This window comes from Haliotis cracherodii, unplaced genomic scaffold (genome assembly GCF_022045235.1).
Source record: "Haliotis cracherodii isolate W230 unplaced genomic scaffold, xgHalCrac1.p SCAF_2, whole genome shotgun sequence".
Classification (NCBI taxonomy): Eukaryota; Metazoa; Mollusca; class Gastropoda; order Lepetellida; family Haliotidae; genus Haliotis; species Haliotis cracherodii.
Genome location: NW_027266275.1, coordinates 50,757,073 through 50,770,331, shown reverse-complemented (window position 1 = coordinate 50,770,331; position 13,259 = coordinate 50,757,073). Strand labels below are relative to the sequence as shown.

General features: G+C 39.7%; 1 protein-coding gene and 1 long non-coding RNA gene across 2 annotated transcripts; one reads left to right on the top strand and one right to left on the bottom strand.

Moving 5' to 3' along the window:
- Window positions 1–5,352: 5,352 nt before the first annotated feature.
- On the top strand, window positions 5,353–9,707 carry LOC139468181 (glycine, glutamate and proline-rich protein-like). The gene is made up of 6 exons (XM_071249991.1): window positions 5,353–5,406; window positions 6,633–6,765; window positions 8,007–8,096; window positions 8,396–8,508; window positions 8,705–8,855; window positions 9,085–9,707. The coding sequence occupies exons 2-6, from the start codon at window positions 6,675–6,677 to the stop codon at window positions 9,219–9,221; spliced, it is 582 nt and encodes a 193-aa protein (XP_071106092.1). The 5' UTR covers window positions 5,353–5,406; window positions 6,633–6,674; the 3' UTR covers window positions 9,222–9,707.
- Window positions 9,255–12,423, bottom strand: LOC139468182 (uncharacterized). The gene is made up of 3 exons (XR_011653673.1): window positions 12,170–12,423; window positions 11,450–11,559; window positions 9,255–9,477 (listed from the first exon to the last, which is right to left on the bottom strand). It is a non-coding gene; the product is annotated as an uncharacterized lncRNA (long non-coding RNA).
- Window positions 12,424–13,259: the final 836 nt, after the last annotated feature.

Genomic DNA, 13,259 nt, shown 5'->3' with positions numbered 1-13,259 from the left:
TCGGACCAACAGGTTGTTTTGTATCATGTGACAGGTAACCTTAAACACATATCGGCCCAACAGGCTGTTTTGTATCCTGTCACAGGTACCCATAATACACACATCGGACCAACAGGCTGTTTTGTATCCTGTCACAGGTACCTGTAATACACACATCGGCCCAACAGGCTGTTCCGTATTCTGTCAAAGGTACCCATAATACACACATCGGACCAACAGGCTGTTTTGTATCCTGTCACAGGTACCCGTAACACACACATCGGCCCAACAGGCTGTTTTGTATCCTCAAAGGTACCCGTAATACACACATCGGACCAACAGGCTGTTTGTATCCTGTCACAGGTACCCGTAATACACACATCGGCCCAACAGGCTGTTCCGTATTCTGTCAATCATGCTTGACGCATCCAACTGATACGTGTAATCTCATTTATCCTTAATACTCAAATACACACAGTCCAACACGCACATCAGCTGTGATGCTTTGAATATTTGCAGAACAATAAATTTATTTCTTAAAATTCACACATGTCTTCATTTGTTTATGTTTAAAACGCCATGAAAGTAACTTAAACAGTTTGAAACTTGTATCTTAATAATTGGTCATGTATTATTATCAGTGTCAACCCCAGATTCTCATGATCCTTTTTTAACTTTAAATGTTATATTTATTCTATGCAGACTATGAAATGAATTGTGTGTGACAATATTTAGTTTGTATGTTGCTGAGAATACGTGGCCACAGGTAGACAGACAATTTTCTAAGCTTTTGTAAGCTTTTAAAGCGGGGGACCCAGGCAGTTAGTATTCAAGTCCCACTCACACAAGTCCACATTTATTGTCTAAAAACATAATGTTTTTTTGTGTCTGTATATCTTTATATGACTTTTTTTGTTTGTAATGAAATATGGAAAACATGAATTTATATCTCTAACAAAAGAAAGTTAATCATTTTGTATGATAAGAACGCTGTGCTTACTTTCATAGTGGAAAGTGTTATATTTGGCTTTCTGACACATGAATGACGACATACGTAACTCCACTGCACACGTGTGGGTCTGTAAATGGCCCCGGTGCACGTGTATACGGTTTACATGGGTTTCACCGACATGGCATCATTGTATTGATACAATACCAGCTCTAGTCAGGTTTGGGTGACCACTGGTGTACAGTGTAGGGTGACAGTCTTCAGCGAAATGTGTGGCAACACCACCAAGCAGTCAGTGCCCTTTCAGTAAACAAGATGTCTCGATTTCCTTTGTTAACAACAATAGATGATAAATGTGAAATTTTGTATTGAAAGCAGACCAACAAGTTCGGCCAGTGATATGATCTAACCTTGGCAGTGTTTGGGGCTTGCATGACTGTAATACCCATTCGTTTCGTCATGTTCCCCTTCGCAAAAAGTTATCGACTTCAGATATCCAAGATAGATAACGAGACAGACGGTATTATGTTACAAAGTGACTACGTTGGCCAATAGACTGCCTTGTAGAACTATGTACTTAATCCTACCGTCTGTGTCTAGACTAGAAATCAAAAGTAAAACAAGCAGAAATCCGCTTACTCATGTTTTCAGAATCAGGCGGAGAAGCTAACATTGCAGACTCCCACGTCCCCCATGTGACAATACCTGTTCTTGTTTCTCATCTTGAGTGGCACTGTGTGATCACATACACTTCTCCAAGGTTGTTAGTTAATAAGAAACAGACAACAGGTATCCTGAAAATTCAGAAAAACTACAAGTTTAACAAACTTAGCACGTGACCAGAGTATCAGTGAAACACAGCGCCAAGGTGTCAATATCGCTGCCTCAGCATATTATCATTACAGTCTTTTATTTTGGTAACGCGTTCAGAAAAACAATTTATGTTTTAAAGCCTACAATTTCAAAACCATTATGTATTCATCTCTAAGCTACCGCATCACCGTAACGAGCCCATGTGATCCTGTAGATACCCAAACCACTCATTCGTCCTTGCTCGGATCATAAAATTGCAAGTGACGTCACCAGAAATCTTCCTGAATGGCTGGATGATACCGGACACCTCTGCTCTTCCAGCAGATTTACCACGCGAGACACCGACAAGCCGAAAACCACTTGTGAAAATATTCGATCCTGTATTACTCACGACAAAAACCAATCTGTCTTCCCCAAGTAACCGACTCCTAGACACAAGATGCGTGTGGCTCAGGGAGCAACACAATTGTAACCATCTTTGATGTGGAGACAAGACAGAATACACCAGTATTGGATCTAGGCAGGTTTATCTTTCTATCAGTCAATGTTTCTTTGGTCTGGTTCCTGTGGATAAAGTCCCTTTTTGTTTTTGGTGTTTGTGTGGGCTGTCAGTTTGTGTGAAAGAGAATCAGAAACTGTTGGCGCACCCAGGCCATCCGTGTCTTCAAATTGATAAGGCCTGACATACTTGATAAATGTGTAAGTTATACTTGCATATATAAGATTACAACTTGATCTAAATGTGTTACGTGCAATGTCTATAAGTTAATAGATATAGTTGGTTTTGAAAGACACGTCGTTCCGTATAATATGACTACCTACGATTAAGTACATCATTTAAAGCAATACATCTGACCATTACGCAAGTTGGAAGTTCTTCATGAGTGGTTTGTCATTGCTGTGTACGCTTGAATTAAATACTTAAGCATAATATATAGCCTCACATACTCAGAATTAAATTTGGTGGAATTCCTTTTGTCTGTTACTCACTATGTCAGTGAACAACGTCGATAGTATCGTGAGCCGCCGCCGCGTTCAAGCGACTAATCTCGGGAATTGTCATGGGTGGGGTACTTATTACTATTCTTCTGAATGAAATTGATGATATCAGTGTAGGAATATGCTACAATACTTGTACACCAGAATGGGTCTGTATATGCACACACATTAAATGTATATATAAAAGGCAATGTACATATGGAAAATTATGTTGAGTGCATGTTATGTCCACGCTGTAAGGAACGTCACGGCACACGCTGCGCGGCTACATCTACTTATCATTTCGGATATTCAAAGCCGTGCAGAGAATTATAATTTACTTCGAGGAATCTTCGACGGTTGACAATAGATCGTTAGTCGTTAGTTCTTAATACGTGTCTGATTAACAGTTCGAAACGAACTTTGAAATCAGTATACATTGACTTCTGTGATTGTATGTTTTGCAACCTAATTAACTCTGCTGCAATGTAACTCAAGGAATCGGGGACTGGTATCCATGCGCGGCATTGTGCGGAAACACGATTGCTTTGAGAATATAACACGATGATGCAAAATGGTTCTAACATTTAAATCAAACAAATGTAATAAAATGTGAACATATAGATATAGATTAAACAATTATTACATAGGATGACTGTTTACTTCAAAAGCTGCAGTGTTTCTCAAAATGTCTACAACATTGTACATATGTGGCACGGTATATGATCTCATGATGACCCCAGACAGAAAGGGGAGGGAATCTCCGGTTAAACGTTAAGTTGTTCAATTACAAATGATTAAAAATAGGTAACAGCAAACTGTATCGAGTTTGTGAATAATGCAAAGAACGACTTTGCTGTTGTCGATCGCTTGCCACAAGAGGAAGTCTGAACACTATTTATTTCTGAAAACAGTGTGTGTGTGTGTGTGTGTGTGTGTGTGTGTGTGTGTGTGTGTGTGTGTGTGTGTGTGTGTGTGTGTGTGTGTGTGTGTGTGTGTGTGTTTTCGTGAGTTGTATTCTAAGTTTGTGTCAGCTGATCGGTCGGAAGCAGATCATAACAGTTTTACTTGCCTTTCATTGATCGTGTTGACACGGGTCATATATGTTATCATTGATGGGCATGGATACACGCACACAAGTTGTTTTTCTTTATTAGGGTTTTGTTAAAAGTCGCTAACAGGTAGGTGGGGGTGGGAGGCAACATGACAGTTTGGGTCAAATGGTAATCGTTAACTCCCGTGTACATGGTGGTTTATATAACTCTCTTTTAACCCAAGTTGTGTATAGTTGTATTACATGATCGGTATAATTCTCCATAAAGTAAAGTGCTGCTTCCCGGCGTGCAATGTTTGTATCTTTATGTACCCTATTATAATTCCAGGTACATGTATACCTAATGATACAATCCCAAGAGAAAATAAATGACTTCATGTTTGCATGTGTGATTAGTTTATTTAAAAATATCAGACATCCCATGCTATAAGCGCACAGTAGGCAATACGACTCACGAATGAATATGTACCAGTACATTTCCCACCCTCCATCCGTCACACCCTCCTGCAATATCCCTCTGTCTATCTCTCCTATTGCCGCCTCTCCATCCGCCATCCCCTTCCAGCCACCACTTCCCTTACCCCTCCTCAAACCGTTTCCATCAAGCCCTCCCCACACATACATGTATACCACCCATCCTCTACACACACCACCCTCCCTCCATCCATCCAACGTAAGTGGATATCTCGATGACGTGATTGGTTATGTCCGTAATTTCAGAGAGACAGACATTAAGTGCAAATGATTTATATGGTAGAGTTTACATAAATGTGTTTTAGTTTCCAACAATTTGTTTCCTCAATGTAAATGTGAGGCTGTGTTACATATAAAATCCATTAAATCATCCAAAAATTAATACGGTCCCTGGGCACAAGCACATTGGAATGGCTGCCCCAAGTCATCGGCCTCCGACTCTCGTTGGCCCACTGCTGTTGAGGTGGAGAGATTTTACTGCTGCTTTGGTTACAAAACAAGCCTTTTGAAATCACACCTTCGAACATATTATGCAGTTTTATGTAACAGTTACTGTCATACATCAGTCCATAGCTTAAATTCTGCTCGATATTTAAGGATAATGTTAGGCTTTCAATCATGTAAGGACATAATTTAACTGGAGCAGGATCTCGAGGCAGTGGTTGGTTGTTGACAAGAAAGTCATATCGAAATGTAAATGTTCCCTGAAACAAACATCCAATATATGTTATGTGATTACTTATTACTTCTGATCTTCCACATCCTTTCACATTCAGTTACCTATATTATCTACACATGCTGAAAAAAGGGATTTCGGAAAATTCAAATCTGAGAGTGAATGAATGGGATGGGTTAACGCCGTTTAAAAAGTATTCCAATTATATCACGGCGTGTTAGCTTGATGTTGTTGGAAAGGCCGAAGAAACATATCCTTGGGATGTAGTACATTATGTCTACCTTCTTAAACATACAGTGTTTTCATTGTAGAATAACGTGTTTATTTGCGCATGTGTTGTAACAATCTGACGATCCCATATCGCGGCGACGGATACGCAACGATGGCACGAATCGAATCTTTCAATAACACGTAACGTGGCAAGAGTTACCTCCCCTATTGCTTGTGCTGCAAGCAGAGCCTGTCGTTCAACAGTCAATAAAGGTGAGCGGTCCGCGGACTTCCATCGCACTTTCACCTTTGTGTGGTAACCTTATGTACAGACAGTTGTTTAATACAACTTCGGGACTCAACACTAACCATTGTTTATCAAATCAGCTACTATTTTCAGCTTTAAACACATTGTTGTAACTTTCATAAACGTGCTGTACTTTCCAGGTTTCTATTTTTAAACCAATTACAACACAATCATGTTTGATCAAGTGATAGAATAGACAGGGAAAGGTGTTACACGTATATTTGTTTCAAACGATGATTAATGTATTTTCAGCGCAGCATCAGTACATGCTGAACCCTTTCTAACTGTAGAAAGCTGGGATTCATTTCAAAGCATTCACTGATGCATTCACGGTGAATCAACCAGTTTTGTTAATGATACGACGACCCCACGTATTAAGCTCTGGCTGTGTAAAGGAAAACCGAACAGAAACAAGCTACGAATACGTGGGGTGATCGTGACATTATGTAAAACTGTTCAATTCATCTGTGACCTAGCCGACACCAAGCCACTTGGCACTCTTGTCTCTTCGTGACATTTGGTAAGAGGAGGCTAAATACCTGTAATAGTTTGAATCAATGACATGGGAAAACGTTACTGGTCCCTGAAAAGAGAAATAGTTGAACTTCGAGATATATGTTGATGGTTGTCAAATGATTTTGAAAATACGTGTGAGTGAGTGATACAGGTCTTAGAGTTTTATCGCCTCGGTCACACCGATGAGCACAGGTAATGCTCTCACAAGAATCAAGAAACAGTCAGGGTACAACTCGGATTCGAGTCATATAGGGTTTCGCACACCTAAGGGACTGAACTCTGCACAGGAAATTGCTGCGTCTTTCACGACTGTGCGATCTGTGCCTCTTAAGAAATACTTAGTATAATACTAATGTAGGGTAATAAATGAAATATAACTGCGCCGTACATTGCATCCGAGTCCTGCGTTTATTGGGCGAGACGTTGGACTGTAGGTACGTTTTCCTCACATACATTTTATGTTTGATACGAGTTCGACGTTCTTAGACCACCCATTCAATCATCGAGATTTTCACTACTGTCCTGAAACTCCGCCCTGTTGTCATTTGACTGATATTTGTATCGACATCAGTGTTGTGAGGACGCTCGGTGTCACGTGTTACTTGCAGTAACTTGCAGTTGTCTTATTGTAGCACTTGAACACTGAAATATTGATGGAGCTATGTTCCTATTACAGGTGTCAGAATTTGACAGACACGGGAATTCACTTAGATTGAATATGGATTTGACCTACTATGGAGATATAACCAAGATAAACCCAAAGGGGGCGTCTACCAAGACATCTTTGCAAGATCAACTCAAAGTGTCAGGTATGTGACGATTGTGTGGCACAGTTAGCTGGTACGGTGACAGTGGTCACAACACACATTTTCAAGACGCTATGAGAGATATTAGAAATTGTTCAGTGCAATTTCGTCTCAATTATGTCTTACTTGTCAAATCGCTTCCAGGTCTAGATAAACAGTTATATAATTGATTTCTAAATATGTTATATATATACTTTGTATGGGTAATGAGGTGAGGTAAAATGGGGTTTAACGTATGTTTGTGTGTGTGTGGCTGCTTGTACTAGTTCGGACTAATGCCGATTTTATAGTGCTTGCCCACTGAGATACCATGCCGCAGTTTAACATGAATACCCACCTCAGACACAGTATACTTACTCCGAGCCGACCAGTCCTTGTTCAGCCCCTTTATGCAGCGTCCCAGGCAGGGTAACAACAAGTACTATCTTTCAATTGGTATAACCCCCGGACTTTCCCCTCACCGGGCGGACACTGTACCACTAGAATACGGGGGCGGTCCATGAGTAATGAGTGTATTATGATAACATGCTAGGAATAAATGCATGTTACTATTCAAGACTGTGCAAGTGCAGATCGTTCTGCATGTTTTTTTTATAAAGGTGTGAATGTTCAAGACTGTGCAAGTGCAGATCGTTCTGCATGTTTTGTGTAAAGGTGGGAATGTTCAAGACTGTGCAAGTGCAGATCGTTCTGCTTGTTTTGTGTAAAGGTGGGAATGTTCAAGACTGTGCAAGTGCAGATCGTTCTGCATGTTTTGTGTAAAGGTGGGAATGTTCAAGACTGTGCAAGTGCAGATCGTTCTGCATGTTTTGTGTAAAGGTGGGAATGTTCAAGACTGTGCAAGTGCAGATCGTTCTGCATGTTTTGTATAAAGGTGGGAATGTTCAAGACAGAGTCAAATGTGTTTAGTCATTTCTAGCGACCATCCATGAGTTTCTATAGCTAGCCCTTTTTCTTGACGCACTACCATTGCCATGAGACATTTATAATATATCATTCCTTTATTGAAGCAATAAGTAATATGTAAAATGTCTTTTACGCTCCCACTTCTCCCAATGCTCATTACATATTTTGGTGGCCTTCACATAAAAGTACACATTTAGCCGCAATGTTATGGTTTTGGTGTAAAGTGTACATCTACAAATACCTGTACTGCACAACAGCGCAGCATGTAGAAATACGATGTTTGTTTTGTGATTTACTATTTGAGTTTGTTGATACGAAATGTTTGACGTCCCTATCAGGAGTAGCTGCCTCTCAGTCTCTGGTCGCTGCTGATTTAGCCGAGCTGGGCAAGCTGAAGAACATCATTGTGAAAGTTGGAGAGAGTCTCAGTAGGTTACAACTGACTGTCTCAAAATAAGACACAAGTTAGAATTGTAGAAGTAACTGTACCTTGCAATCTTAAGTGTGTGACAAAAGAGCCAATGTTTTGCAGAAATCCTGAATGCAAGAGGAAATAAATGTGAATGGTATTCGACAATGTGATCTACGAAACAGAAACTTTTATCCATTACCCTCAGCCAATGTTTATACGCCTACATGTGTACGAGTTAAAACTTACTTTGAAATTATATATTCAGTTTGGGAGTCATTTTCCAGACAAAGTTTGAAAACTTGACGTGTCTTTCAGACATCTCCCCTGCTCTCATAGCAGCCATTGCCAGTCGAGAGTCTCGGGCAGGGAGACTGATCAAGTCTACACAAGGCTATGGTGATGGAGGAAATGGGTATGGCATCATGCAGGTTTGTAGTAAAGTTTAGTTATAAAGCAGTACTTAGTGATAGTACTTTTACAAGCGAATGAAAGAAATGATATCTTTGTGTAATAGAAGTACATATATGTAATGACTGATTTGGTTTCAGATGAAAGGAATTTTATATTAGGAATAATCCGAATGATCTCTAATTATGATATGTAAGTGAATATTTTCTCTGTCAGTGTGACATCAACACCTCGGGGGTAGACTGGAAGAAGCACGCCTGGGACAGTGAAGGGCACATTAAGCAGGCGATACAGGATGTTCTTATCCCCAAGATAACTGGCGTCCAGAACAAACACCCAAACTGGACCAAGGAACAGCAGCTGCAAGGTATAGTGTTCCATAGCCATCTTTGTCACGTTCTCAGCAACCATCACAAGAGAAAACCAGAAACAGACAGAACGAAATGGTGCCACATGTTAAATAAGATGAGTTTTTGGTTTTGGTTCGATAATGCAGCATAATTTGAACTTTGATTATGTCATGTGTATCTTCATTAATCATTGTATGTTATGTAAACACACATGTGCGATATGGGAAACAAGGTCTTTGATTTCAGGTGGGATTGCTGCTTATAACTTCGGAGTGAAGAATGTACAGACAGTGGCGGGGACTGACGTTGGAACTACCGGTGACGACTACAGCAATGACGTAATCGCACGTGCTCAGCATCTCATTGACTGTCATGGGTGGTAGTAGAGATGTTGTAAAGAGTAATAACCGTTTGGAGAGAATATGTTTTCTTTAATGATTAAAGTATGAGCTTTTTCACAACAATTTATACACCTACATGTACATGTGCTTGCATAGTTCTTAGTACTAACAAGGTAATAAACACCATCTGGTAACGATTCTTATACACAATGTTTATGATATGGTCGGAGTTGTACCAGGGTTTTGTCGCTTTTATGTTGTAAAGTTGAGATGACTTGGCATGAGATTCCCCTTGTTTCTGCAAATAGATGATTGTTTTTCTGAGCATATTACAGTCACACGTATACTACACGATATAAAGAGAAAGTTATACAAGTGGTCCAGACAAGGTTATTACAAAGTCAATCGTGCATTGCCTTTTATGCTCCATTTATATTACTAGTGAGATTTATCCATATAAAATTGCTGTTGCATACCTAAATCACTCTCTCCTTGTCCATACCAGAGGATATTCAACATGGAATTCTACATTCTACATGTTTTCGTATCCAACCTTAACTTCTTATATATTAACGTAATATTATAACATTTCTTAGCTAACCGATAGGATGGCAAATTGATTGGCATTTCTATTTCTTCAAACTTATTTAATCCCCAGACTTCTGCCCAATATAGAATTATTGGATTTATCTTAACATCAAACATTCCAAAGAATGATGTATGGTTTATATCTCCAAAATATTGACATACCTTAGTGTTTCTTTCAATACCTTTTCTGCTTGAATTGCTGCATACTTTGCATGTGATGCCCAGGATCATACAACATCATCATCATATAACACTTACGTGGTAAAAGGTAACATTTCATATTAAGTGAGTGATTGAGTGAGTATGGTTTTTACGCCGCTTTTAGCAATATTCCAGCAATATCACGGCGGGGGACACCAGAAATGGGCTTCACACATTGTACCCATGTCGGGAATCGAACCCGGGTCTTCGGCGTGACGAGCGAACGCTTTAACCACATGGGCGTGACGAGCGAACGCTTTAACCACTAGGCTACCCGACCGCCCCTCGTATTAAGTGTTTTCAGCCATTTGTTATCAATGTGATATATTGGGATACATACAATGGTTCACAACGTCCACACTCCCTCCCCATGCACCAGTACATTTGAAGTACATTGTTTCGTTCCTCAATATCTTTTACACGCACAAAGATGAATTTATTGCTTTAGATTCACATTGTCCCAGTACTTCAGCGCCAAATAAGAAATGGGAAAATCTTATTATCCAAACACTTTAAGGACGTCTTGGAGTAGAGATCACTTACCTTTTGTACACTATGTAACAGTCGGAACAGTAGATTCTTCCCTTGAACCGCTGCATTATTAATATGTTGCTTTCACAACATATTTGAAAATGTAACCACCTACTATTTATAAGAAGTAACTTTCCCATATTTTGCCTTTGAAATACCATACCTTTTTGCTAGTATATAACCTTTACTGAACACAATAACCCAAGTCTTATCTATAATAACACTGAGCCTCAATTATAACAATATAATTCTTATTGTGTTTGTATCAACCTTTGTAGGTATTTTATAGTACAATGGAAACGAAACAATTTCATCTGCAAAGAGTTACATAAATAGTTTAATACTGTCTGCGTGTATTCGAAATTCCCCATAATTATAGCGTCTTATCTGTTCAGCAAATTAACCAGTATAGAATGAGAAGAGAAAATGGCTTAGCACATGGTCTTGTCGCACACAGAGTCACAAGTAAAAATCTTGATAGATATATAATAACTTTACCGTTTTGTTACTCCTCCCGTGAGAACAAATAAAACACTAATTTTACTTCTTGATACAGAATCAAATTGTTTAGAGAAGTCCACAAACATTACATATAAGTTTCTATGCTTACCCTGTATATATCTGTAAATCTGTGGCAACAGTGAAACCATCGTCTATTTGATTCCAGTAAAACTGTCTCTGGGGCGGTCGGGTATCCTCGTGGTTAAAGCGTCCGCTCGTCACAATGTGCTAAGCCTATTTCAGGTGTCCCTGGAATATTGCTAAAAGCGGCGTAAAGCCATACTCACTCACTCACTCACTGAAACTGTCTCTTCATTCAGCGCCACTAAGTACATTTGTTTTAATTTCTACAAATAAACAAAGTCTATGTACCATGTGTGTTATTTATTGTACGTGTGTACATCCAATTATGGAAGTGGTGCCACAGCGGCTGCAGTGACGTTACATACCGCCTGACGTAAGCCGAAGGCTTGGTGAGGATACCGACACGTTGTGTGCTCATCTATTTGCACATCCTTCCCAGCTTGTATCTTCTGTTTGCTCGCCAGACAATAGGGACCTAATTAATTAAAGACAAATATTGTATCATGTGTTGGTAATGACGTTCAATAATAGAGAAAAATAATATATTGCTCATTTTATTAGTAGTATAAAAACTCTTGGCACATACTCATTATTAAATATGCTTAGAGTGACATCGATTAAACTGTTTCTATATATCGGAGAACTTGGAAAGAACGTTTCCGTCAATCGTGTTCAAGGCTTTACGTACCAGTAAGGCGAATGTTTGCGGTATCGAAACATGTACCATGTGGCCATATAACAGAAATGCACTGTCAGTGAATCTGATGGATAAATGTAGACACACGAAACTGATCAGATCACTTTATGAAATAGTTTTATGCCGACGTCCGGTTCGTTCATTTCAGTTCTAAATATTCACAAGCAGCATGTTATTTGCAAACGGTGAAACACACTTTACCAATAGTTATAAATCGAAGAAACGTGTATACCCAAATACATTCAGTTAATAACCATGCGTAAATGCTTTGTGTTTCCTTCATAGAGCGTGTACTATCACTTTAGAACAGACACATTAATTATGTTTCACAGAGCCTATTCTCAACAGAGGTATACATGCACAATGAACTCAAAAGACAATCCCTTACCGTTTGGACAAGTAGGACAGCAAGCGTCTGGTGTCTTCACAGCGCGCTTCAACACAGTTGGCCATAAAACAATCTGCAATCATACAGTCGACACGCCACTAATTGCAGAAGCAAGTATCACACGGTGACGGACGATAGGATGACCCATTCAGTACAGTAGGTGGTGGTTAGGTTAGGGCTGGAAGGGCAGTTGCACTGCATAAAGTCAAGCAAGGAGAAACGTCAATGTCGCCATAATGGCATGTTATAATGTTGGTATCAGAACTCGATACAGAATTAGGTGACCTTATTGTCAACAGATATAGACACAGGTGTGACAAAACGTGTGAACTATATTCATCAATGCAGGACAGTGAACACCTTTTCATGGTCGTACGAAGAGCAATAAACACCCTAGACGAACAAAGTTATAAGCAGGACAGTAAAGACCCTTAGCATGGTTATAGGGATAGTGAAGACCCCAGACATGATCATGAGAAGGACATTAAACACCCAAGACAGGGTTATAAGAAGGACATTAAACACCCCAGACATGGTCATAAGAAGGACATTTAACACCCCAGACATGATAATAAGAAGGTCATTAAACACCCCAGACATGGTCATAAGAAGGACATTAAACACCCCAGACATTGCCATAAGAAGGACAGTAAACACCCCAGACATGGTCATAAGAAGGACATTAAACACCCCAGACATTGCCATAAGAAGGACATGAAACACCCCAGACATGGTCATAAGAAGGACAGTAAACACCCCAGACATGGTCATAAGAAGGGCATTAAACACCCCAGACATTGCCATAAAAAGGACAGTAAACACCCCAGACATGGTCATAAGAAGGACAGTAAACACCCCAGACATGGTCATAAGAAGGACATTATACACCCCAGACATGGTAATTAGATGGACATTAAACACCCCAGACATGGTCATAAGAAGGACATTAAACACCCCAGACATGGTCATATGAAGGACATTAAACACCTCAGACATGGTGATAAGATGGACATTAAACACCCCAGACATGGTCATAAGAAGGACATTAAACACCCCAGACATGGTCATAAGAAGGACATTAAACACCCCA